General features: G+C 45.1%; 1 protein-coding gene across 1 annotated transcript; it reads left to right on the top strand.

The window, feature by feature from the left end:
* Nucleotides 1-651: 651 nt before the first annotated feature.
* ABTB1 (ankyrin repeat and BTB domain containing 1) lies at nucleotides 652-26737 on the top strand. Its single transcript, XM_008499424.2, has 12 exons — nucleotides 652-835; nucleotides 2508-2570; nucleotides 3563-3618; nucleotides 4620-4764; nucleotides 6657-6816; nucleotides 7756-7801; nucleotides 8827-8943; nucleotides 11981-12096; nucleotides 17474-17572; nucleotides 18143-18310; nucleotides 21320-21520; nucleotides 23312-26737. The coding sequence occupies exons 1-12, from the start codon at nucleotides 780-782 to the stop codon at nucleotides 23516-23518; spliced, it is 1434 nt and encodes a 477-aa protein (XP_008497646.1). The 5' UTR covers nucleotides 652-779; the 3' UTR covers nucleotides 23519-26737.
* The last annotated feature ends 566 nt before the right edge of the window (nucleotides 26738-27303 follow it).

Raw genomic sequence — 27303 nt, 5'->3', positions numbered from 1 at the left:
ACATGTCTTTTAAATCCCTCTAGGGATGGTGCCTTACAATGCTTTTGGTAAAGTAAGTTTTCATACTACCCAATCTAAACCTCCCCGGACACAGCTTGAGGCCATTTCCTCTTGTTCTATCACTTATTCTCTGGAAGGAGCCACCAACACCCCTCTGGCTCCCCCTCCTCTCAGGCAGCTGCGGGGAGAGTCAGGCCTCCCCTCAGCCTCCTTTCCTCCAGACAGAACACCCCCAGTTCCCTCAGCACCTTCTCGTAAGACTCGTTCTCCAGACCCTTCCTCAGCTTCCCCACCCTTCACTCCACACTCTCCAGCACCTCAAGGCCCTTCTTGTCCTGAGGGGCACAAAACAACACAGCGCTGGAGCTGCGGCCTCACCACAGCTCCTCAATCCTCCCCTCCAGAGGCCCTGAGCCGCACCCCCTGCCTGTGCCTCGGGAATCCTGTCCCGGTGGGGACGGTCATTCCCCACAGCACCAGCCCTGCACCCGCGTCCTTCCCCCGGGACCCTTCGCCCCCTCCCCGCCCCGCAGCAGCCCCGCTCCCGCCCGCTCCCGCACAGGCGGTGTTTGCTCCTCCAGGCCGCAGGGGGGCGCTGTGCCCGCGCCGCTGGGTCAGGTGGCCCCGCCCCTCCCCGTGTTTACATCCGCTGCCGCTTCCGCTCCGCTGTTGTCGCTCTCCCTGCGCCTTTTCCCCGGCTCGGCCCGGTCCGGTCCGTTGCGGCTGCCCTCCGCTCTCCGTGTCAATGCGGCGCCGCCACCCCGCGGCCTGCCCTGGCCATGGACACCAGCGACCTGTTCACCAGCTGCAAGAAGGGGGACGTCAGCCGCGTCCGGTGAGCCGGGGCGGGGAGGTGGCGGGGGGAGGGAGGCGGTCCCGGCATTTCCCAGCCTGAGCCGCTGCACGGAGCCGCTCCGGTCCCCCGGAGGAAGTAAGGGAGGGCCTGGCGGGGATCCCACTGCAGGATTCTTACGGCTTCCCCGGGTGGTGTTTAGGAGCAGCCCGGACCCGGTCGCTAAACCTGCAGCCCCCGCAGCCCTGGGCCTCCCGGGACACCGGCCCAGCCCGGAGAGAACGGGGCTGTGAAGAAGAGGAGCGTTTGTTTCACTATAAATAAACAAGTTTTGGTTTCTCCTCACCCCGCGAAGCTGGGTGTTTGCTGCGGGAGTTGCCTGCTTTCTAAAAACCCAGGGGTCCAAGTCCGGGGCCGTTGCTGTGAATTTCGTTGTTCCGGGTGCTGAGTGTGGCAATGTCCCTGCAAAAGCCTTTCCAGTTGTTCTTTCCCTACCACCGGGAGCTCTTAATTGCACTCGTAGGAAGCTGCTTGTCTGGAAAGTAATAACCATGGAAATACGGAGATGCCTTGTGCTGTAGGCAATAGTATTAACTCTGAGGACCACGGGGCTCTCAAGCTCCGGGTCAGGCTTCCTGCTGGTGCTGGAGCAGTAGGACTGAGCTGCAGTGATTTCAGATGATTTGGGTCTTAAGAATGTTCTTCACCTGCTGATCCTCCAGTTCCCAACATGTGGATCTTATCAGATAATCAGAAAGAGCCTCTCTGTTTCACAGTGCTTGCTGTCAGGAAATAAGCAGGTATTTGAGGTCTGGGGAGCATTGTTACAAGCTGTATGTTCACATTTGGTTGTTATTGCAAGCAGGAAATTGCAGCTTTCTGGTAAAAGGAGGAGCCCTGCAGAAGTTTAAGATAACTGGTATAGAAGCCACAGTGGAGAAAGGATGGGTCTGGGAATGCTGTCACAGCAGAGGGGACAAGTTGGCCACATGGAGCTGATTGCTTGTGATTTCCACTGTGGTCAGTGGAACCTGAAGTTTGAGACTGGAAAGATGGAGGAGGTGAAAAGAGAGACTGGTGTGGTGGATGAGAAGAACAGCTTAAAAATCTTTATGAAGGGTGAGAGGGACTTTTACATGTGATGAGGAGAGGTGGTTGTTGCAGAAGTTGGGGACAGGCTATAATGAGAGCCAGCCTGTGCAGGAGATTTGTGTGCAAGGCAAAAGCTGGAGGGAGTGTTAGCAGCATTGATATATCCTGAATGTGCAGGACAAGGAAGCAGCAGGAATTAAGAGCAGTCTGGGGTGATATTCATGCTCTTACTTGTGGCAAAAGAAGCCACAAGCAGGATGGGAGTCCAGCCTTGGCCTTGTAAACTGAACCACATACTTGTGAGCATTGTAGGAGAGTGCAAAAGTACTGCTGAAGTGCTTGGGCTTCTGTTGTGATTGCTGCCCTGTTAGGAGTCAGCGTGAGGTGGGTTTGATTCCTTCTTTCCCCACGTGCACCACTTAAGATTGCATTAAAGCTGTCTGGCCATGCTGCAGCTTGCTGTTCTTTGGGTTGAAGATTTGGCTGATGGTTCTTCAGCCATAGCAGAGAACTCCCTTTGGAACTTGCTCTTTAAATTAAAAATCAGATCTTTTGGAAGAAGAGAATGTGACTGAGTGAACAGCTGTACTAAGTTATAACTTTGCTCATCTTTTTCTTCCAGATACCTTCTTGAACAGCGAGATGTGGAAATTAATGTCCGTGATAAATGGGACAGTACACCCCTGTGAGTCCTGCAGCCTGGGGTGCTGGCTGGGTGGGAGGAGAGCTCTTTCAGAGCTTTTTCTTTTCCTCTCTCTGTATCCACAGCTAGGAGCACTGTTACAAAAAGCCTTGGGGAGACTTGGCTATATATTTCTGCTTCTGTATGGGTGCTGTGCTAAATATGTCTTTGTCTCCCCATCTGACTGACTCTAGTGCTCAGAAGGTTGCTTAATTTTGTGACCAAATTGCCTGGATTAATCACTCTGTTCTTGGCTTGCTTAGGCTTTTTCTAAGCATTTGAGCACATTTATTTTGGATGAAGGTTTGGCTTGAGTAAATGTGAAGTGTCTGGCAGGCTGTGAGCATGAAGTAGATAGTGAAGAATCCCCATGCTGATGCTGAGGAGAGTGGTGTGAGCTTTTTAGCTTCCCACACACCAATTCCAAAGTGCCTTTACACATCTGCAGTAAGAATACAGAATAACTTCACAATGTAAAGGTACATTAACATTCTCCTTTTTAGGACAATTTGAGGTTCTTGTGAAAAAGAATCATGAAAGGCTTAGGTTGTGAAAGAGGAAATGAAACTCAACCTAAGTATGGCTTTGAGGAGTGAATTTATTGTACATCCAGTGTGGGCCCTGTTCCTTTGTTATCACAGTGTGTACAGTCTGACTGGCAGCAGAGCAAAGAGTGTTTTTTGAGAATCCACTGGAATTGCTGAGTGTCCCTGAAATGAACGCCATTAAAATGAGGATAGATTTGGTGCAACAAAAGATAGGGAACCCAGATTGGGACCTTGAGATCTCCTTGCTGGATGGCAGTGCCTAGGAGATCCTGCTTAGTCTATTGCTGAGTTTAGACTTCTAAGCTATTAGGGTAGCAGTTCCTCACTTCTGTAATCTTTTAAGCTTATTGCAGATAGCTCAGTGCTGAGATCTGAGTGCTCTGGTGTGCCCAGACACTGTTTTGCTTCCTGTTGTACCTCTAACTTTCTTTCTCTTGTTATTGTCAGGTATTATGCTTGCCTCTGTGGACATGAGGAGCTTGTACGCTATCTGCTAGCCAATGGTGAGCAAACCCCTGCTGGTCAGGGGTGCAATACATTTCTCCATGCTGGTATGTAGGGATTGTGTACTCTTCTAGCTGTCCCTTGTGGAAACTGCTTCTGTTAGAACCAGCCATCTGATCAGCAATCTCAGGCTGCAGTGGGAGCCCTGGACACACTCTTATGGTCCTCTTTACAGCTTGTTTGCTGCTTGAATTTGCTACAGGGAAGCTTTGGGTAGAATCTTACTCATGCCAGTGAGATTCTGAACTCAGAGGTGATGTTTTGTGAGGGTGTGTTGCTGTTGGGAGTATGCTGGTGTAAGACTTGTCCTTATCTGAAGAACTGTCTCTGTAAAGCTTTCTTGAGTTCTTCTAACAGTCTTGCTTTGCAAACAGGACTTAGAGGTGAAATGCAAGGGCTTTTCCTAATCTCAGACAAAGTCTCCGGGCAGAGTGCCTGCACGTTTGGCTCCCAGCACCCAAATTCCCTTAGGTGGTGATGATGATCTGTATTCTGGTGGAGGAATCAAGAGTGCAGAGTCAGATCTCAAAAGGTTTGTCTCCTCCACTGCATTCAGAGCACCTTAATCAACCACCTGTGTAATTTAAAAATAGCAAAATCCAAATTTCTAGCAGAATCTGAACTAAAGAAGCATCTCTTGCCTTGTGCAAGGCAGAAATGCCTTTTAGGAGGAGCAGTTAAAAGGCCAATAAATGATTGTACTCTTTGTACAGTGACATTCTTCTTCCCAGAACACTGCTGGAGCCGTGCTGAGAGGCTTATTGCCAGGGTCACTTTAAATGACTCATGACTTCAGAAAGGGATTTTGCTGTGGGAGAAGAGCTTTAAGTTGTGCACGTGGAAGGGGAGCTTCCTTTTTGTAAATATGCTCAGTAGCACAAGGGGTCACAGTGAAACGTCACCAGCCAAGAGCCAAGTCATGGACATTTAGTGACCCTTCTGGGACACTTGAGAAAGATGTAACTCTGCCTGCTGGCATCTGCCTGTCATTGCTTTGCAGGAGCAAAATGTGAGGCAAACACTTTTGATGGGGAACGTTGTTTGTACGGAGCTTTGAGCGATGCCATCCGGCGCCTGCTGAAGGAGTACAAGCAGATCACAGCAAAGTGCATGAAGAGAGACTACTATGATGTCTTCCTCCAGAGGTAAGCAGATGAGGCAGCTCCATGTGCAACACATTCTGTCTGTCACCCTTCCTTAGCTGTTAAGCTGGATATTCAAGTTCTCTGTCAAGGGCAGATTTGAAAGGTGACTGATCAGCAGCTTCACTCATTCCTTGATTGTAGAGCTTCCTAAGGGATGTTCCTTTGTACCCTAAGGGATGACTTCCAGCTATGTGTGCATTTAAAATGTAGTCTCCCATGATTTGGTTACAGACTCTGGAGCCAACAGAAAGCTGCTCTTTGTATTGCAGGAGGATTAGACTCACATCCTTGACTATCAAACTAAAATCAGATCACTCAAACCACATTAGCAACTTAGGATGTCATCTGAAATTAATTTTCTGGCCTGAATTGCTCTAGTCCTTGAGCTGAGTTTTCCAGTGGTAAGAACAAGTGTCTCCTTTCTGAGATAGAGCACCTTAAGAACCCTCAAACACAGTGCTCACTTCTTTGTTTTTGTTCTTTAAAATGTGTTGTATTTAAAGATGTTTCTCAAAGTTGCCTGTCATATCTTGTAGTCTTATCCTACCTGAGAAGAAGGCTGACTTGCTCTGGGAGCAGAGGAATAGTGTCTGCCTTTTTTCTGCTTGCTGATTTTTTGTCTGGTAGTTTTCATGTTTTTTCTTTCCCTTCCCATTGGGCTGACTTTTAAAAATACCCCACAGACAATAAGGTTTCAGCTTCTGGGTCTTCAAAATAAGAGAGCTCATAAGTGCTAGCAAGATCTGACAATCTTCCCATTACTATAGAGTCCTAATTTCTGAAGCTATGGGGAAAGAGGGGAGAAAGGAAACTGATTTATGTAAAATCAGATTCTGCCTTGCAGGGAAGCAGGTTTTTGCAGGGTGATTTATCACTTCCCTACTGAGTTTTTGGCTTAGTTGATGCAGGGTTGAGTGCACATGAAAAACAAAATACGCTGTATTCTGCTTCTCATTCCAAAAAGACTTCTAAAACTGAAACAGGGTAACAGTAGGGGGCAAACACCTAACTGCCTCTCTTGAAACAAAATAGAAGGACTAGCAGGAAGGTTTTTCTAGTGGCAGGAGATTGAGTTGTAAACATTCAAGACCCTGCTTTGACATCATCTGATGTGACCCCACACCTTTCTGTGCACCAGTCCTGCTCTCTAGAAGAGGTATGATGCCTGATGTCTGTCTTATTTAACCTCTTGGGGATGTTTGTGGGGATATATATGCAAGGGGTGATGTGCATTAGGAAGCACTGGAGATAGTTTCAGTAAACCCTAGAAGTAGCAGTCATGTGGGGTTTTTTCATTTAAAGAAAAGGGTGTGGGCATGCAGTCATAAACAAGGCTTTATCTCAGATGTGGCAATTGCTTGCATTTCATGCCTGTAACATCCTTCCTTCTTCTGGGTTCTGGGGTGGGTGACATCAAGTCCACTCCTATTTGCTGTGTGGTTAAAGCATGCACACTGACAGTGCTCAGAGAGCTGGAAAGTTGCACCCTACTGTGTGGTGAAACATTTTTGAAAATGTATATTTCTATAGGGCTTTTTGTCATCTGACAATTTCAAAACGGGATCAAGCTTTATAGGTGTGTTTGGGGGCAGCAAGTTTGTCTTTACAAATATATTCCTTGTGTTCAGGGGTTCACCTGTGGCAGGAAAGTTTCATTCTCCAGCCTGCCTCTTGCACTAGGGAAACTTTGAGTCACTGGAGGGAGTGAGAGATTCCAGACTAGTGTATGAAGTACAAGCCCATGTGCTGTGCTTCTAACTGGGCAGGGAAAGGCTGCAATATCCAGAGGTATTGCATTTAGACCTAATTGTGCCATGTCCCCCCCACTAGCTTCACTCCTTCCTTTTCTTTCTCATTCTGCAATAAATTTCCCCTCTCTTTGTTCTTTGCAGGTTGCTGGAGCAGGGTTACCAAAGTGACATTGTTTTCATTGTCCATGGCAAATCCTTCTGTGCCCACCGCTGCATTCTCAGTGCTCGCAGCGCCTACTTTGGAGAAATGTTTGAGACCAAATGGAAGGGGAAGAACATGATAGTGTTGAAGCATCCACTGGTGAGTAAGACTGAGCTTCCAGCTCTTCCTTTTCTTTCCCTGTTTCAGCTGGGTGAGAAGTAAGTAGGAAGGACAGCCTGAGGATTAACTTCCACAGTGAATAGTGCCTGAAGCTCAGAATGACCCTAGTCAAGGAGAGGTGCTTCTGGAGGCACTTAATGCAGTCAAATAGCATCTTACTCAGATAACAAAAGGCTGTAGACTGCATCCTTCCCCTTTGTTCCCTCTGTCATGGCCTCAAATGTATCTTAATTAATTACAGTAGCAGGTAGCTGTTACCATCTGCCAGCTGGGGCACAGCTTCTCTGTGGGATGAGTTGAGTCTGTCTAATTCCTGGTGGACAGGTGGTCTATTTTGAAGACACCACCTCCCTAATTGTTACTAATTGAGTCCCTTTTGTTGCCTTTGCAGTAAGAACTAAAGTGCTTTCCATCCATTAATCACCACTACTCCAGCATATGTTTCTATAGCTTGATTGCAGCTGTGCAGAGCCTCTCATTAAAAACATACTTCCAGTTTCTCAGCACATTACTTCATGTCTCTCCTTTTTCTTTGTACAAGAACACATCTTTCCTCTCAAATTAAGAAGAGGTGGAAACATTGGTGACCAGTGGAAGACTGGGTTTTACAGAGTTTGTTTTATATCAGTGTTATTGGAGCACCTCTATTAGTCAGGTCCTGTCCCCCTAGGCTTGCAGATTAGTAGCAGTTGATACTTTTAGAGAGCTGTGTAAACCAGGAGGAGTGGCAGTGTTAGTTATGTAGGGAATTAGGAAACTGGATGCAGTGTCTGAGGTGCTATATAAGTGGGAGTCTTTTTGGTTTGTGTTATTATTTTTTCTAACTGGTTCAGGGCCGTGTTTGCATCCAACCGAATTTCAAGCTTGTTACTAAGTTCCTGGGAATTCTAAAGGTAACTTTCTCATGTTTTATTTTAGATTAATCCTGCAGCCTTTGGTGCTCTTCTACAGTATCTATACACAGGTAAATGTCTTACTGTGTGGTGTCTGTACACATGGCTGGTAGGCAGCTGTCTGTGCCTCTGCCAGAGCACTGCTTGGGAGGCACAGGCTTGCAGACAGCCATGTTTGGGTTCATGAGTTGCCAGTGGGTCCTCTCTGCTGGCAGAAGGGAAGACTGTGAGCAATCCCCAGCTCTTCCAAGTTGTTTGTACCTTTTGCCAGTTGTTGTCCTGCCAATAACATATAGTCAATTAAAAAAAAAAAAAGAAAAAAAACAAGCTTATGCTGATTGTTGAATGAATGTAGAAAATGTGTTTTTAACTTAAGGAAGGTAAATCTGTCACCTGGGTTAACAATCCCCTAATGTGATGAAAAGCCAGGTTCCCACATAGGACGTTTTCAGTCTACCAGACCTGGGCAGTGTGTGCTGAATGATTTGAGTACTTTTTAATATTCTTTCTGAACAGAAGTTGATGCTAAGCCTTCTATGAAAATGCCAAATGTTGCACTGTAGGCATGCTAACTGCTGAACTATTTTACGCCAGGAGGTGGTGCCAGAAAATAACATTATCTTTGAGGCTTGCCTTCTTCAGTTCTCTGTTTTCAGGAATGCCACGTTTTTAGTGATGGTGAAACATTCTGGGATGGCAGCTTAAGAGCCTAAAGTCTTTTCTTATCCAAACCAGGTAGCCAGTGGTGCCTTTCATCTATGCTGCTGTTGTGCTGGTATTTTTTATTTTCTGAGGGACTTAGATGTGAATAAGCCTGTTTGGTCTTTCGTTTCTGAAATGGAACTGTTAGGCTAAACACTTGAAAGTGGGAATGTGGGCTAGATGCTAAAGTGAGATGCACCAGAGTGGTAGGGCACCAAGTCTTCTTGAACTGAGTTGTAGTTGTCTTGAACTGATTTGTAACCGAGTGCTGAAAAGTAAGGCAAAGTGTATCCTTCGTGAACTTACGCCCTCAAGCTTTCAGCCCATAATTTTTTTTGGGTTTTACACCTATGTGGTATGGGTTAAAAGAGCTGGCTGCTTTTTTTCTTGGCAGGTCGTCTTGACATTGATGTAGAATATGTAAGTGACTGCAAGAGGCTGGCCAAGCAGTGTCGGATGCAGGACCTCATAGATGATTTGGAGACCAAATGTAAAAAAGTCTATGAATTTGGTAAGCATTTTACTTGTTGCCTCTGCTGTGCCTGTGTGCTCTTTCAGGGAGAAAAAAGAAAGTGTGGTGGTGGGTATCTTGTGGTGCTCTTGGGGCTATCAGAAAATTATTGTTGTGGAATTCCCATGTTTGCATCATGGCTTTCGCTCATGGGATGGTGGGCCAGCTGTAGTGGTTTTGTAGATACACATGTTTATGTTGAATGTTTTCATTCTAGTAGAGAAACCACAGCAGCAGGACTTCACTGTGGTTGCCAGACATTCAGTGAAGCACTGTGGGGTGGGGTGTACTGTAAAGAGCCTTTCAGCAGAGAGCTTGTTTAAACCCCTGGGGAGATATAATATGTACCATTAAAAGTAATTTTCTCCGTTTATTGGACCCCTAACCAAAGTAAAACTAGCTTAAAATGAACGCAGAGAGAGAAACCCAACAGTTTGAGTTTATAATTCATCTCCTTAGTTCAAGCTAAAGCAGAAGTGAAGAATCGGCACAAATAGGACAAATCATGAGTGTTAGTCATTAAGTTAAAAAAAAAGGTATCAGGTAACAAAACCTTCAGGCTGAAACTGTCTGATTTCATGCTCGGAGTTCTTTACTTCAGTCAAGTTAATTTTGATTTGAGAACAAATTAAGCTGTAATCCTTCCTTTAAAACTGGAAGTATTTGAAAATGAATGTTCTGCAGTTATTTCTACAACTTCTAGTGCAAAAAGGTCAAGAACAAGGTTTGTGATGCTTGCCTTGGTAGCAGGGGCACTGGATGTACAGAATCTGTGGTTATAGCTACTCATGGCTTTGAGAGGAGGTTGTATAAGGCAGGTATCTGAGTGGGGCATGATTTTGGAAAGGTTTGGGAGTTGGTGGGATTTTTAATTTTTTTTTCTTTTTATGGTGCATTGGCTCAATGGAAACAAAAGACAAGGAAGTATTGAGCAGTAGAAACAAAGCTGCTGAATTGGTGGGTGCTGTTCAGTGCTATACAGCTGAGCTAGATTGGGAAGAAAGACAAAATCCTTCATTCTCAACCATAGTTGGTTTTATGGCCTCCAGCTTCCTGCACAGTTGCTCATTTCTGACAACCCTTCATTACTATTTCTTGCAAGAAAGCAATGGTCCCTGCTGCTTGCTTGAAGCAAACAGCTTTTTTCTCTCAGTTTCATTTTTATTGTTTCTGTTAGGAGAGAGTTCCTTGTGATACCAAATGGTGTGCTCTTGGCTTTGAGAGGTAGGGTGTCTGAAATATCTGATGATAGATGTGCTTTTTAGACAGATCATTGTTCATTCACTGTGCAACTGTCAAAGTGCACAGATCTGCAAGAACTCTTTTCCTTGCCTATGGTTTAAAACTTGCTGGGTCCATCAGTGCTTACAGACTGATTGATTTGGCAATTGTTATCATAGGCAATATGCAAATACAAATTATTCTTTCTCTTCCATAAAGAATTTCTAGTTTCATAGTGACAAATTTCCTTCTCTTGCACTGGTCTGGACAAGGTTCTTCAAGAAAATGCACTCAGCCTTGCTTGTGTTGGTGCCAGGTCTCCTCTGGGCTTATTTACTGTGCAAGTCATCTGTCTGAAGGTGGTGTTTAGTGTTAACAGAGCAGCCTGTCTCCTTGGTGGTGTAGCTCTGTGTGTGGTAATGGTCTTGTATTTGTAGAGTATCCTTCCCTTGCCAGCATCTTTCTGGGGTGTTCAGCCTACATGAGGTACAGTGGTGGCCTATCTGAAAGGTGCAGCAGTAACGTGGAGGAGGGGGTGGAGAACTTGTTTTGTGGGACATTGTGGTCTTGTTTCACCCACAGCATGATGGAATCATCTGATGGAGCTCATGTAATAATGCTGTGCAAAATGTCAGGAAAATTGAGGTCTTGAGGTGGCATGATTCACCTGCAAGGGGTTTTAATGAAGTGAATCATGCCTGTCAAATTCTGAGTGCTTCAGCACGCTGTCACTTCACTCTTTTGTCCTTGAGAGTTAATGCTGCCTCTCAGCAGAGAGCCTTCTCAAGCCTTCCACACCACTACTTCACATTTTCCAGTGGTGCTGTTTTTCCCACACTTCCCTCTATTCCAGGGACTCTTGCAGAGTCTTACACACTTCAGTCCTCATCCCAAAGCATGCTGAGCTGAAAATAAACCTGGGACAGTGAACTGTGAGAGGGAGACGGCCAGAAAGAGGGAAGACTGTGGTGGCAGCAGTGTTGTGACACAACAGCTGTGCTCACTTTAGGCTGCTGCTTCTTGAAGTTACAGTGAGCTACAGTGAGCCCCATGGCAACTTTGGTCATACCAAGACCACAGAAGTAGGATTGTGTGTTTGCTTCCCCTTTATCAGGCTGTTAAGTTGCATTGGCTGGTTGGGCAAGACAGAAAGACTCACTAGGTCTGAAGAAGGCAAATAATGTTGCCATCTCTGTATGGTTTATATTATCTCTTTGGTGGTAGTGATACTAATTTAATGGTTGTGAAGAACACAGGAGATCTACAGGACAGAGCTGGGTAAACAGAACTTATTACCTAAACAAGAATAAATCCCTTTGTTCCCTAGTGTGAATTTAGGATGGCACAGGTGATGTGAGACCCATGAGAGCATGTGGCTGGGAAGAGATTCATGGAAACAGCTTTATTTAAACCAAATACTCCTTGGCAGGGGTTTCACCCCAGGTGGCAATCTCAGTGGTAAGGGTGGTTGGCTGGGTGTGTGAGTGGCTCCTATGGGGATCAGGGCCAGCCTGATCAGCAGTCCTCACTACAGCTGATGATGCAGATCACAAGCTGGGCTTGATGAATGCCTGTGGCAACTTTGACTTTGCCACGGCTGATATTCTAGCACCAGGAATTAAGTGGAGGATTGAGGGGAGACAGCAATCCGTGCATCCCCTTCCAGCCCTGCTCAGCAGCTGCACTTGGGGTGCTGTGTGTGTGTTTGGCACGTTTTTCATGGAGTGTCTGTCATTTCTCTAAATGGGAGAGAATGTTTGTAGTGGAATTTAGGCATCTCTGCTCTTTTTTTTCTCTTTTTTTTTTTTTCTTCCAGTCTCTTCCAAGCCAGGGACCTGTGTGAAAGTGCTGACAATTGAGCCCACAGGTAACTGCCAGCTGCAGGAAGATCTGGCTCTCCTAGCAGACTGCGCCTTGCCAGCCGAACTGCGGGTAGGGAGCATTTTTATTACTTTGGGTCTCTGTGGGTCTGTGATATGTGTTCAGTTGTGGTCTCTCCATTTGAATTTAGTGCTTGCTTGCTTGGGGATGGCTCCAAATGCTGAAAGCCTTTTACTGCTTGGAAATGCTGTAGAATTGTTTAATGAGGCTGTCAGTGCTGGTCCTTTCCTATGGATTTTTCCCTCAGCAGGGACCTTGGTGAACAAAACCCTTGCCATGTGGTTGGTGGGGATTTCCCTGTTGACTCCAGTGGGACAAGAGTTGGCCTCCATCTTTTTTTCCTTCTCTCTGCCATCCTTCTGTAGTATCAGAAGTGTTTTATCAGCAGGCATTGATACCCAGAGGCATATAAATGGAAGATGGCTTGCTGGGCTTGCTTGCTAGAACTGGCATAGTATAGTTGAGATGTACTTTCAAACCATGAAAATATTCCAGCAAAAATGTAGGTCCCTCTGAAGTGAGTATAATATGGCTTGTTGACCCTTAGAAATAACCCACAGACCAGAGGTTGATGATCACTATGTTAAAATACCATTAATATTATTAGTTAGGCTCAGATATGTGGATCTTTACTCCAAATTGTAGAACAGATTAAATATTAGTGGTCTTCATTTTCCCAGCATGTGTTGGTCTCTGCAATATCAGCAGATTCACTTTGCTTTTATGTCTGTCCTTTTTTTTTCCCCTCTCTCTCTCATACCAAGTGCTGAATTTAATAACACGAAGTCATTTTAGGTGGCTGCTGTTCCCAGAGGTTGTATGGCTGAGTGATGTAGCAAAGTTTATTGCCTTTTCTTCTTGTCCTCTTCTGAATAAGGCTGCCTTGTGTGTGTGTGAGTGTGACTGACCTGCTGGATAAGGTCTCTTACCTGTAATAAGCCAGTGTGTTTTGTGCTGGCTTTTGGCAGACATTTCTCTGAGTACTTTATAGGGGGAGTTTTTCCTCCCAACTTTCCACCTTGCAGTGTTGAAATCTTTATTGTGTAACCTGCTTCCCCCAAATAACTGTATTTATTTGTGTCCTTTAATATGCTTTTCCATGTGTTTCCAGGCTTTAAAGGGAGGGGATACTATAAATAAGTGACAGATTTACCTCCCCAAGAATTCAAAAAAAGGATTGTGGCTCACAAAACAGTGAGATTTACACAATTTTTAAGACAATAAATAAAAAGACTACTTTGTTTGCTTGTTCCTAGACCTTGATGGCATGCTACTGTTTTGCTAAGCTCTTCTCAAGGGTTAGAAACACTTCCCTTTATATTCAGATATATTCATTATAATTATAATATTATTATAATAATATAATTATTCAGAATAAGAGCTGGAAGGAAAAAATGAAGCTAGGAATAATATTATCTGACAGCACTGTAAATGCCTTTGAGCTGTGGTTTTCTTGCTATGTTCATACACCAGAACAAAGTCAATTAAATTTGTTATGCTGTAAAAAAAAAAAGATGGCACAGGCACCCTCCTGTTCACTGGAGAGTTTGTGCACCATGTACAAATATGGGTGCTTTGTTTAAGGCTGATAAATTCTCAACAATTTCTCTAGGTTGTTTTTTTTTCTAACTTACAAAGAATATATAAATGAAGCTCTTCATTCTATTACCATTTATATCTCATCCTAATGTTTGCCCATTGTAAAATCCTGTAAATTAGGCACCTTTCTTCTAGGTCAGAGGAATCATGCATCCTCGTTCTTAGCAGGGTTTGATGCCATGCAAGGAGTGGTGTACAAGCTATGTAACCTAAAATGTCAGGGACAAATGTACTGTCACATAGAAACATCTGCATTCTTGAGAGGAACACACATTTTTTTCCAGCCTATGCAGAACAAAAACGTTATCTGACTTCTGGATAAAAGGCAGAATTTCTTGATGGCATTTCAGGTAACAATCTGAATTTGGCAGGAGACATTCTGAGCTGCTGCATGTGGTCTAATGCTGTATTGCATGGAATGGGGATGTATGCAACTTTGTTTCACTATAAACAAATAATTTGTTTATAGTAATGTCTTTGGTATTTGATTGATGTGGAATACGTTATGGATCCGTATTTTATAGATCAGTAAAATGCTGTATGACTAAAGGAATAATTAACATTTGAAATCCATTCTCAGTTCATTATTAGTTCTTAGAGCGGGAACTTTCTGTTCCTTGAACTCTTAAACATGCTATTATCATAGTGTTGTGTTTCTCGTTCCTGCTTAGACTTGAAAGCTTTTTAGCTTTCAGCATTTGTTTTTAAAACTATGGTTGTTGTCTCTTTTGTTGTAAACTAGTCATGGACAGAATTTTTCTGACCACAACAGCTGCTTCTTTGGTTTGTTGCAATAAAATTTAGAGGTGACAGATTTAAAGTGTCCATCAAAAGCCAGGGAACTGTAAAAAACCATGTGGCTTTCCACTGCCTGTCTGTCTTGCTCTTCATCTCACGTCTGCCAGGTGACCCCTGAGCTAGAGGTGCCAGGGCTTCCAGTCTAAGAGACTGCAGGCACATCGTTTCCTTGTGGCTGTTTTTTCATTACTTTTTAAACTGAAATCTTATTTTCCAATCCAAGAAGAAATCCAACTTAAAAGGATCAGAGTTTGCCATGAAATAAATACTGCTCTCTCTGTCTGTATTGACATTTGGTGTGGCTGCAAAAAAAAGTGATCATTTGTCACTTCTGAGGTGAAGCTCAATGTTGTAATAGAACAGTTGGAAGCAAGTGGATGGATTCCATGTTGTTTGTCTCCCCACCTGTGTAATTGTTGGTGGTTGTCCATGGCACTTATTCCTGTGCTTTGTGCCCTTGGCAGAGGCAGATTAACTGAACTATTTGCAACATGCTTCCAATTTAATTTTTTTTTAATACAATCCACTTGCATCTGGTTATGGCCTGATAATCTTCTCTTGGATCACTAGCCCCTGTATTTTGTGTTGTAATTTATTGACAAAATTATTGCTGAGATGATCTGGCCAAAATACAAATTGCTGCCACTGGTTTTTTTTTTTTATGTTTTTGCCTCCAGCAGCATTTCTGTTTAAACATTAATAGCAAATTTGTAGCAGTAAAGACTTCGTCCTCCACATGTGACAGCTGGAAGATTCTGTGCATGTTCAGGCTTATGCTATAGAGTTGTTGAGAATAATTCTGTATGGTGGATGAGTTACTGTGAACTCATAGGCCAGACTGTTTTCTGCTCCAGGGCAACACACTTAACTTTGGCAGCTGTGACTTGGACAGAGGTTTGCTGAGGAGGTTGCCTGAATAGAGGAGTGGGAGAAATAAGCCAGTTTTCTGTGGGGAGACCTTGAAAGGGCGTTTAAATTCAAGTGTGACAAGGGAGGAGAGTAGAGGTAGTAGAGACTTAAAAGGGGAGTAAAAGGGAAAATTCTGCAAAGCCACTTGATGCTGAATAGGAGAGACAAAGACATGAACCTGCTTTTGTAGTAGGAATTGGAAATGACCTTGTAAACCTGAGCATCAGGGCAGGGACCAGGCAAGGCTAGAAGCAAGAAATTGAGCCTGGAGGAGTTTAATTTAGGAGACAAACTCTGAAACAAATAAAACTCCCATGTCACATGGGACACATTACTTTTAAAGCCTTACTTTGGAAAATGAAAGGGGAACAAAGAAGGTATGCACATAGTTGTGGAGTTTGTCTCAACTAAAATTCTTGTGCTGCAAGGAGTGGCATTTTATCAAAGCCCATTTAGGCTTGGTTTACCCATAATGTGCCTAAAGGTTGTAGCCTTCAGAGTAAAGTCAGAATTTCTAGGAAGGAGTATGGAAGCTGTGGGGATAGCAGCAAGGCAAAGGGAGTAGGCAGCCGGATGATGACTCCAAGCATTTGTGGCACTCTGGTGCCACAGAGTGGGGCTGCAGATCTCAGACCTCAGATCTCATTGCCTTGAAACGTGAGACAGATAACAGCAAAATAGCAGCCTTGGGAATGGGACAGTCTGATCTTATCTTCAGTACTGAAGTTGTCCTTTGTGTTACAGCCATATGAAAGCCAGGTAGTAGATCAGGTGAGGAATGTTCCTTCAATTTTTATGCTCCTCCTCTGGGATAGGAGATACCTGATGGGGAAGAACACCTAGGGAAGAGGTCCCATGGAGAGGCAGCATTACCATGACAGCCATGTGCACAGTTTGAATGTCACTGGGCTCACTCCCCCATGGTTAGGAATCAGAGGCTGCCAAATGTTGCTCTGGGCAGACAAAAAGCCTGGCAAACGGGCCCAGGTTGCCATGTTCAGTGCTGGTGTGAGCTTTTGCCAGCTTGGGGCCTTGCCACATTCGAGAACCTCTTTTGAGAGAAACCTCAGAGCATGCAAACTGAGCTTGGCTGAGAGCACCAACCCAGTGTGTGGCAGGCTCTTTGTTTAGCTCAGGAGAGAAGAGAGGTCATCTGGCTCTTCAGTTAAGCTGAAAGTCAGTTGCTTCAGTTAGGATGGAGGCAGCAGTGTTGGAAATAGGGCTTAGGAAGTCTGCAGTTGGGAGACTGATCTTTACAGTCAGCCCAGGGTTTTTCAGGTGCAAACTTGGGGTGTAACTTCCCTTGGATGAGAAACAGCAGTATTAAACTCCTTGGCTCAAGCAGCTCAGGGGCATGAATTTGACAAGTAAGAACCAGGGGGAAACTTTTTTCTTTCTGGAGATTGTGTTGGTTACCTGACTATAAATATAAACTTTTGTTTTACAACTGAATTACCCTTTATATAGGATTGGGTGTAAGTGAAGATATTTGGAAGTGTCACTTTAAAATAACATGGGGCCAACAGAGTGTTTTTGTGTGTGTCTTCTGTCTTTGGCATGCAGGACTGGGAGGAGGTGTGTTGGTGTTAAAATAATTCACTAGATTATTAATACTGCAACAACACTATCTTTGGCTGCAAAACAAATGAGGAATTTGCTCTAGAAATGTTGGATTATTCAAGTGAAGCAGTAATTGTAGCCAGACCATTTCAAACTGGTGTGTATGTCTGTGTAATCTGTATGGTACTACATCTACCTCTACATCTACACAGTAGAGGGCTATTCCTAAACTCTAGTATGCTTATGGTGCTCACTACACCAAATGAACTTCACCCCCACCTGGTTATTTGCCTTGTTAGGTGGCACAGAAATGTGTGGAGCATCAGGGAGTTTCCACGGATAAGGAAGGAGGACATCTGTAACTTGTCCCAAGAATATCTTTTATCAGGAGTTCTGTTCCTCACATTGAAATCTGTGTTCAGAGCCTCTCTAGGGCTCTGCACTGTGCTAAGGGAATGAGTGGATGGTTGCTGCTGGGAAGACCAGGAAATCCAAACTTGGGACTCTGAATGTGTTTAAAGCACTAATGTTAATGGGATGGTTTTCTGATTTATCTTCCTAGGTTGGCTTTGGGGAGTTGCCATTTGACAGCACTGACAACTTTAATAGTTGTCCTGATGTGTGTTTCCGGGTGGCAGATTACAACTTTTTGTGCCATAAGGTATGTGATTGTGCTGTATTCTTCATTCTCCTTCCTTTTTGCCATGAGTCTGCTCTTCTCCCCCAGTCATCCAGTGCTGATACACTCTACAGAATCAGCATTGCCTCATCAGCTGGAAAACCAAAAGCTGGAAGCTATATTAAAGCATTTAACAAAAGAGTAAACCCTGCCTTTCTTGCAGAGGTGAGGCAATAAACTTATGGCTTCAGCTACAGCATTCACAAAATCTCCTACTGCTGGCTTGTGAGCTCAGTGTCTGGAGAGGGGAATGTAACAAGTAAGCAGAAGAATAGATTTTGAGATACAACCTCAACTCAAACTCCTGCCCTAATACCATGCTACTTTGAAATACCTTAAGTTTGCAAATTGTTTTTTTGCTTCTGAGGGTAGGCATGAACAGAAATAAGGTATGGAAAAATGTTGGAGATGCAGCTTTGCAATATGGGAGTATCAAAGTTAGAGTCTGTACTTCTGAAATACCTCCGAGCTGCTCTGCCAGCTGCTTGGCAGTGCTGTTTGGTTTGGTACCTTGGGAAAGATGTGAGTGTTTTGGTCTTTATTTCCTCTCAGGCATTTTTCTGTGGTCGCAGTGATTATTTCAAAGCCCTTCTTGAAGACCATTTCAGTGAGAGTGAGGAACTGCAGACACAGCCCAGCATCCCTGTGGTGACTCTTCACAACATCTCAGAAGACATCTTCATCCGGGTCCTCTATTACATCTACAGCGATGATACAGAGGTGAGGCAAACCATGGAGCCCCTTTTCGTGTGCTCGTTAATTCTGGAGGTGTTCACAGTGGTGTTTTCCTACAGGAGGGGGGGATGTGTGTGCTTTCTTAAATTCCACTGCCTTCCTCCACTACCTTGCTTCTGGCTCAGAAACCCACAGACTGGGACTTGCTGTTAACCAGTTAGACAGATCTAGTTTCTGCATGACAATCAGGAAGCAAATCTATAATCATTTTACCCTGCAACAAAAATTTGGAAATTGGGTGTCACAGTGTATGCTGGCAAGATGAGCACAGGGCTTTGCAAATTTCTCTCTTGGGCTCTGTGGAAGGGATTGGTGAGCAGCTGCCAGTAGATGGCAGATTGGACACATTTGGAGATAGGGAAAGGTTGAGAGGTTCTGCTCATTTGCTTTTGGCATCATAGCCCGCTTTTCCATTTGTAGCAAGTCATTATTTCCACTTTGATGAATTGCTGGGGTGGGCAGAGTCTCTGCTGGGAGACCAACGTCTTGCTGTGCTCAGTACCACAAGCAGTTAGAAAATGGCCCCAATCTTCCTAATGGGAGATGCAGCAACTCTCAGCATTTAAGCAGCTTCCTGCTTTGGTTTTGTGGAAAATGCTTTCAGCAGGTCTAGCTACAAGATGCCAGAACACATTCTGGCAGTAAGGCAGTGATCAGAAACACTGCTGCACCTGGCAGTGTCACTTCTCCCAAGCAATATTCATGCTCTGGGTTAGGTGCCACATACAGAGAGTGTGTCCAGCTGCGACCTTGTTTCTGCTGATCTGTTCACCTCTGGGTAGCAGCAGGGAATGTGGGGTAGGGAGAGATGTATTTAGCAGGCAGCAAGGGCAGGATTGCTGTTGGTGTGCCAGAGAGCAGATGCTTCACTCAGCTGCACTCTTCCCTCAGCGACACACTGAAAGGTCAGGCAGAGAGGGAAAGATTCAGGCTGGGGCTGTGAAGCCCCTCCTGATATTGTGACCAACACTGCAGTGTGACCCTGTCCCCTTGCACCTCTCCAGCCTGCCTGCCCTTCCCGTGATGGCTCACAGGAGGGATGTTTTGAATGCAGCCACCTCTTTCCAAGGGTTGCCTCAGCTGCCCTCTTTGGACTTGGAGCAGGAGAAAAACATCAATGTGTAGGAGTTCAGAGGATCTTGCTCATATTTTTTCTATGCAGAATGGTGTCATCACTGAAACTAGATTGGATTTCAAACCGAGCAGCCAAGATAACAGGCTTCTGCAGAGAGTTCATCTGTCATGAAAAACTACCAGGAAACATGGTCAGGAAAACAAGAACATAGCTCAAGTTTTACACTTACATGTGGAGTGTTCTCTCTGCCCTCTGTTTCTCTAGCCAAATGTCAGCACTCCCATGGTTTTTGTTCCAATCAATTTATATGTCCCTGTCTTGTAGTAGTGACCATGTTTGCAGTTGGAGGGATGAGTGTGTGCAGAGGACAGAAAGGGTTCCAGGCAGAAGAAGTTGCTGATCAGTAATAAGTACTTGTGTGAGTGGGCTCAAGAGGAAGTTTTGGAGGAACATTTGTGAGGTTTGTCCTTGATCAAGTGTTTGGAGCTGCTGCCATCAATGCTACTGACTCAGACTCCTCGAACTTCCGAGGTTCCTGGAGCTTATGAGAGGACAGAACAGCACTTCATTAGTAACCCTGAGAGCTTTGTTACACCATTTTGCACTGTAGCACTCCTGGCATGCCTCTGATAACATGTTGCATCCTTCTGCACAGCTGTTGCAGGGTGTTACCCAGCTGAGACATTTGCTGTGGCTAGTCTCTTCCAAACACTAGTGTGGACAGCTGTAGGTGAAGAAATAATCAGCCTTCACAATTGTCAAGAGTAAGCAACCACATGTGCAGGATGTGGACAGCAGTGTTTTTGCTGCTGACAAGTTACCAGGGCAGTGGACCACAACACACCAGATTTACTGAGTTACTCAATCCAGACCAGGCTTGGTCTTTGGATGCAAGTGATCTTGCCTTCTCCTCCCCCAGGCTATTCTGCACCTTGCAGATGGGCTGTTAAAATGGATGGAGGTAACTGTGCTCTTTGCACCTCACATTAGCAGGAACAGAACTGTGCAGAGAGAGGCTCTATTTCCAGGTTAGTGACGCATTTGGCTGATTTAAAATAGGATTTGCCCAGCCAGGGGAAAGAGACTGAATGAAGCTGGAGGTGGTGTCTCCAACATTATCTACATAATTTTTATCCTCAGCTGACTTGCAAAGAACAGAAGTGCCCAAGAGGGAAATGGGAAGGTGGTTCTCTAGCTCAAAATCCTGAAAATGTTGAAGGCCATTCACAACAGTGTAAGCTTGAGCATCAAGCTTGTGTTTAGTTCAGTGTGAATGCCTGTTAAAGCTTCAGTAGTATTTGATGTGCAGAGTCTAGTTGGGCCTCACCTACAGGTTCTTTGGGGTGCAATTTTCTGTCCTTGGGTGTATCCCTGTGCCAGGCAGGTTGTGCTGGCTGTGTTAGCAGAGCCAGTTTGAGGAAGGAACTTCAGAGAACTTTGCACATTTTTTACAAAATGCAAGTCCAGCAGTACTAAATAGGAAGAAAAGTCTTAGTGGGGACAGGTTGCACTGTTCTGCTAGGATTTTCCTTCTGTCTTTTTGAAGGGTTTTTGGTAGTTCTGGTAAAACCTTCCTCCTTCCACCATCATGTTGAACATTTCTTAGCAGCCAGCTTTCAGCTGCCCTTTGGTGTTTCAGCATTGCTTTGGCTGGAGGAGTGAGCTGCAGCGTGTCAAGCTTCTTGCTTTGTGCTGAGCGAGCTGCCACTGCCCCATTCTTAACTCCTTTGTGGTAACTGATTGAAAGACCAAAACCTGAAAGATTGAGCTCCTATCTCTCCATAGTACTGTTAACACTTGCCCAGTTACAGACCAAACAACACTTGAAGGAGTCTCAGCTAAGACACAAGAGGAGGCAGTTTGCCAGAGACAAGTGAAGGGGTAGGACTGGACAGTAATTCCCCTCTCTCCATTTCCAGCTGTCCCCAGAAAATGCCTATGATGTGCTGTGTGTGGCAGACATGTACCTCCTGCCTGGGCTCAAGCGCCTCTGCGGGAGAACATTGGCTCAGATCCTTGATGAGGAGAACATCGTCAGCATCTGGAGGATTGCAAAGCTGTTCCAGCTGACCCGACTGGAGGACCAGTGCACGGAGTACATGGCAAAGATCATTGAGAAGGTAGCAGCAACACTCCCCCCACTGCACTTCCCACACAAATCTAACTGCACAGTGAGCTGTAGATACAACAGATTAAGTGGTTGTACTTTGATCTGTAATAAATGGTTCTCCTCTCTCGCTTAATGCTTCCTGAAAATGAGCAGTGGTTAAGTAGCAGAGCACATGGTGAGTTAGGAGGTAGGATGAGGAGTGTGGCAGTACCTGATGTTGCTGCTGTAATCCAAATGCTGGTGGATGCCTAGCACATCCCTGTGGAGTGTGGGCTGAAAACCATGCCCAAAAAAGATTTGAGACAGGTGGCTTTCATGGAGCTTTCACCTACTGTGTCCAGAGCAACAGTGGTGCTGAATACACCAGCTGCAGCCTGGAGAATGCAGTGGGGTGTGCATGGGAGCTCTATGTGTGAAATGTTTTGCAGTCTTTGATGCAGGGAGTCCTTTCTGACATAATACTGTAGAAAGGTGTTACCAATGTGATCTCCACTCCTCCCCAAGATGACAAATCTGACAGTGGGGGTTTCCACAAGGGAAATTTGGCCAGTGAACTGCCAGAAGTAATGAATCTAACACTGAAGTTTTCTTCATGGAGTTCCATTTAAGTGTCATACTGAGTGATTATAGCTGATAATTTCAGGACTGTTGGAGAAAGTTGCCTTATATAAGGGTAAGCTAGAATCTATGGGGTCTTCTCCTGAGACAGATCTATATAAATGGCTTGCACAGTTCACATGGGAATGTTATATTTTCACCTGCAGCTTTAGAGTTGTGAAATTCTTTTTGGCATGTGAAAGCAGTGAAGGAAATGATTCTAAAGTTGTTAATTTCTCCAGTTTATAGCTTGGGGATGATAGACACATCAGCATGCACCCACATTCTGGTTTTTGAAAAATGGGTTTGGTTTGAAAGCTGAATGAATATCCCAGGTAGTAATCAGGGGTTTGCCTCTATGTTCCCCTTGCATTCCCTTTCTCTAGCTTGAGTGGGAGTCCTCAGACCCAGCATTGGCAATGTGCCTTCTTAAGGGTGTTGGCACAAATGGAAACACCCCAGCTGTTCAAACATCAGCAGCTGCCAACATCTTGTGGAGATACTCTGATGAGGGCGACAGGGAGAGATTTTGGCAGTGTGCATAGCACAGAGCAAGGCTCAGCAGCCTGCTGTGCCCAGGCACAGTTTGGTAGCACAGACAGACAGAAGCTGCTCTCGCCCTTCAGAACACCACATGTTCCTGAGGAACTTGATACAAAATCATTCATGGGTGACCTGATTCTGTCAGGTTGGGCACAGAACATAGCAGCTGCCTTGCTGTGATCTGCTGGTTGGCTGGTGGTGGTGGGGCTGAGTGCCATGGTGGGGATAGTCATCTGTGTGGTTCCTGGTTCTGAGCAGGGCCACGAGCAGCCACTGTCCTGCCTCTTGCAAGACATTTCCCCAAAGTGTCTAGCAGCATCTCCTGGTTCCTGCTGAGGAGCCTTTCTGGAGGAAATACTGTGTATATTCATGTGCCCTGGAACCATGGATGCTTAGTGGGTACTGCAGTGAGCAGATTGAGGTGCAGGGTGCTTACAGGTGTGGTTGTTTATTGTTTTATTGTTGGAGTGTTACTGCCTCCATAGGATGAATGGCAGAATCTCTGAGTGGTGTCTGTGGGAGACAAAGATTTCTGTTTCCATGTACCCTTAGCACTCTGCTTTTTGCTGTGAGATCCCTCAAGAGTGGCTGAGCCCATTATCCCAACCCTTTACATTTCCTGTCTTGTCTTCCTAATGATTCTCTTACTTACCCCATGCAGCTGGTGGAGTTGGAGGAGTTTGTGACTGCTGTGAAGGAGAATGCAGAGGCTGTGGAGGAGCGGCAGGAGACTGACTCCATTCCTCTGGTCGATGACATCCGCTTCCACATCACCAGCAATGTGCAGACTTACAGTGCCATCGAGGAAGCCAACCAGAAACTGGAAGCTCTGGAAAACCTCCTGGCCAGTATAGGGCTTGAGTGCTGATGTCTGCGAACCCTGCCTGTCGTATACAGCCTGCGTAGTCCCTGTTGGGTTGGCTCAGAGTGCAAGAACATCTGAGTCTCTGAATGTCTCTCTCTTTCTTTGTCTTCCTTCCCGTCCACTTTCAGGCATGGTTTAATTTTAATTTATTTGTATCTGGACATTTGCATGTCTGGTTTGTATTTGTTCTACTTTGGTTTTTGTTTCTCCTTTCCGACGTAGCTCCCAAAGCTCAAATCAAACCAGTAGCTGCTCCTTTGTACAATATAATGCAAACAGGGGACTGCAAGCTGTTGGGGGTGGTAAGGGAGCTGTTCTGGAGGACTTGCCATGGCCTGATGTTAGGATCCATCTTGTTCTGTTGCCCAACATCACACTCTGAATCTGGTTCATGCCAGGATATTTGAGTTGCCAGCAGCAGAGGAAGAAAACTGGATAAAAGTCTCTAAATAAGTATATGGGAAGTGAGGTGGCCTTTCTTTCACTGTCAGCTTTGCAAGATTGACAAAAGCAGGCAGTGCTTCCCTAACAGGGACACAGGAGCATTTGGGTATGTGGAAGGCAGTGTTGTCATCTGTCATTCTAGTTCTTAGATTAAAAAAAAAAAAGTGATTTCCAGGTCTTCCCTAGCTTTTCATTGCTTTGAAATGCTTAGAATTTAAAAGCTTTGCTTTTTGAACAAATATCTTTATGAATACAGTACAGACCAGAGTCCTTCCATTCTTAGCAGTAGCTTTCAAGGCATGTAAAGGGAGAGCACCTCTTCCTGACAGGAGGGAAACACCTTGTTGGAAACAGCACTTTTTCCTTTCTTTTTGTCTCCTGTGGTAGAGCAGAACTGACTTGCTGGTGGGTCAGGGAAAAGGAGTTACTAGAAATCCTTTTTTCTAAAAAATTAAAAGGAGCCTTGCAGGGCTCACTTGTCAACCTTCTGGCTTTGCTCACCCTTCAGCCTCATAGCTTCATTGTTCTCCAGGAAATTTACTGTACTAATGAGTGCTTCTGAATCTGTGTTCTGCAGTAGGTCACATTCTCTCATGTTGTTTCTCTAGACTCCTAAAGAGAGTAATGATGTTCTTTCTCCTTGGCACCAGTCAGCAGGTGTTAGCCCTGCATAAAGCCTTGCCCAATGGGCAGCCCTCAGAACTGTCCATCTCCAGAACTTCACAATCTGAGAGTCTCAGATCTCCAAGGCATAGCCTGAGTGTACTTTGCTCATGCTGTGAGTTGGGAAGGAGAAGAGGCATTGTGTAAACCACACAGAGAATCTTGCACAGGCAGTAAACTGCCATTATTGATGCACAGCATCATTTTGGTCACTTTGTGAGGCAAGAAATTGAAATTAGGTGTCCTTCTAGTATCTGAGGTGGGAACTGGGCATGGAGTGGTGCTTCATATGAATAAGGGAAGGATTTAGAGATCCCTAGTTTAGCTGGGACTTGCTTCAGGTGTGGGTCTATTGGGAGGGGTTTCTCATCTTGCTCACCTCACCAGGTAAGAGACTGATGCTCCCACACAATGTGAGAACTGCAGCCTCACTGCCCCTGCTCAGAGCCTGCATCTGGCGTGAATTGGAGTTCTTGGCATAAACGTGGGCAGGCCTTGGGCAGCACTTGGGCTGGGCAGGCTGCATTCACTGGCAGTGAGGAACAGACACTGGGATTTGTACTTGAGAGATGCAAGACTTTGGCAAAATCATGTCAGGATTGAGTTGCACCCAACAAGCTGGGGACGGGGCTGGTGGGGCAGCACTGACTAAACTGGACTCGGGATGTTTGTGCACTTTTTCACCCATGTTAATTCCTTTCTTTTGCACAACAAGCTCTCTAGGGCAGGGGCTTGTGGCTGCAGGGCTGCTCAAGCAGGGTGTCCTTCAGTTATTTTGTTTCAAAATTCTTGGGAGTGCAAAGAGTTCTTGTAGTTTTTCTGCAACCATATTAGGGTGAGGGAAGAAGATGTGTCCTTGCAAGGGTGTGCTGTATGAAAGAGGGGAGCAGCAGAAGTGTGCCTGTGTTTGGAGTGGTGTCATGGAGAGGAGCTGTGTGTTTGTTGTGTGATTTGTGGAATGTACCTCCATGCCCATCTCTAAGCTTGATGTGGCTTTGACAGGACCACCAAAGAGCCCAACCTCCCTTGCACAGATAAAGGTGTCTCAGTTGATTTGAGGAGGGGAAAAGCTATTGAAATTATCATTTTTTTTAATATTAAAAGTCACATATTTTGGAGAAAAAAGGGTGGAAGCAGAACTGCCTAGTCTCTTCTCAGTGGAGTGTCAGGCTCATGAAAGCCTGCCACAGAAACAACAAACAGCTTAACCCAGGTGGCTCAGTCCCTCTGTTTCTCCTCCCTATATGGCTGAAATTGACACCGAAGGGATAAGCAGGATGTGTAGTTTATCACATCCCCTCTGCTTCTCCTGCCTAAATTCCACATCTGACATCTTTGTAGTCAGCTTTCCACGGCAGTGGCTGTGACAGCCCTGCACAAAGGTTGCACAGAGCTGCCAGAGAAAAAAAACATGTCCTGTTCTGCTTGTACAGAGCGAGATGCAGAAACAGGATTACTGGGAAATGTGCTAATGCTTTTTCCCTGCAGATGCCTCAGCTGCTAAAGCAAAATGGACACTGGTAGTGGGCAAAGCAGGAGGAAGACAGAGGAGGGGCAGTGCTGGGAAGTGTTTTCCGTATGACTGCTTTTGAATAATTCCATTCCCGCATCCTTGGAGTGAGCCTGCAGTTGTACATGTGGGAGGAAAGGGCAGTGTGGCCTTTTGATCTGCCTCCCTGGTAGTGCAGTTCCATGTGGGCTGCCAAGCAAACACCTCCTCTGTCTGCCTGCACTTAGTGGTCACATCTGTGACTCGTGTCAGATTGTGCAATTACTCGGGGTCCTGTAAACCCCTCCAATCCCTTTTGGCAAAACAGGGCTATCAAAAAGCATGCAAAAGCAGATGGTCAGCATGCAGGCAAGCTCTCTGAACTGATTGAAACTTTGATTTGAATTCACGTTATTCTTGCTGCAAATAATTTTATCAAAAAATAAAAACCTTTTTATTTTTTTGTTCTGTTGCTAGTGTCCTCTTTGTGTTCTGTTGCCTCCGTCCTTTTTATTTACTATTAGCCACTTGTTGATTTAAGATTGTAAAATTTATGAGAGCAACATTATATTTAAGATGAAATGTGTAAGCATGTGTGCAGCAATAAAATAGTATATTTCACTATATCTTCTTCCTATGGCTTATTTTTTACCACTGACAACATCAACATGGCTTTATTTCTGAAAGAACTTGGTGGGCTCCTTCAGCTTATTTACCTGGGCTCTGCAACCTGGTGTCCAAGCAGTGAGGGAGATGTGGCTCTGCTGTCCTCCCTTGGTGACCTTTTTGTACAGTCCTGTTGGAACACAGATGTGAAGCACCATCTTGCCTTTACTGCTCCTTTCTCCCAGAATTGTTTCATTATCAACACCATGGCTCAGGCCTGCTCAGCGTGGTGGTGGTGTGTCAGGGAGATGACATCTATCTCGGAAGGTTCTGGGCAACCCTTGGCATTTGATTTGTCCCTACTTCTCCTCACTCTGTTTCTCTGTCACTGCTGCCTGTTAAATGCAGATTTCTCAGCCTCTGTGCTTCATTACTCTGAGTTGCTGTGTGCAGTCCCAGAGCCTCTGAAGCGCGTTTGCTCCAAAGCCTCAAAGTCCACTGAAGCACCAGGGCAGCCCTTCCTCTCTGAGGACACAAATACTTACTTTCTGTTTTGCCTTCTTGTATGTCTGGGTGTCTGCAGCAG

This window comes from Calypte anna, chromosome 12 (assembly GCF_003957555.1).
Source record: "Calypte anna isolate BGI_N300 chromosome 12, bCalAnn1_v1.p, whole genome shotgun sequence".
Lineage (NCBI taxonomy): Eukaryota > Metazoa > Chordata > Aves > Apodiformes > Trochilidae > Calypte > Calypte anna.
This window is presented reverse-complemented; position numbering and strand designations above follow the sequence as displayed.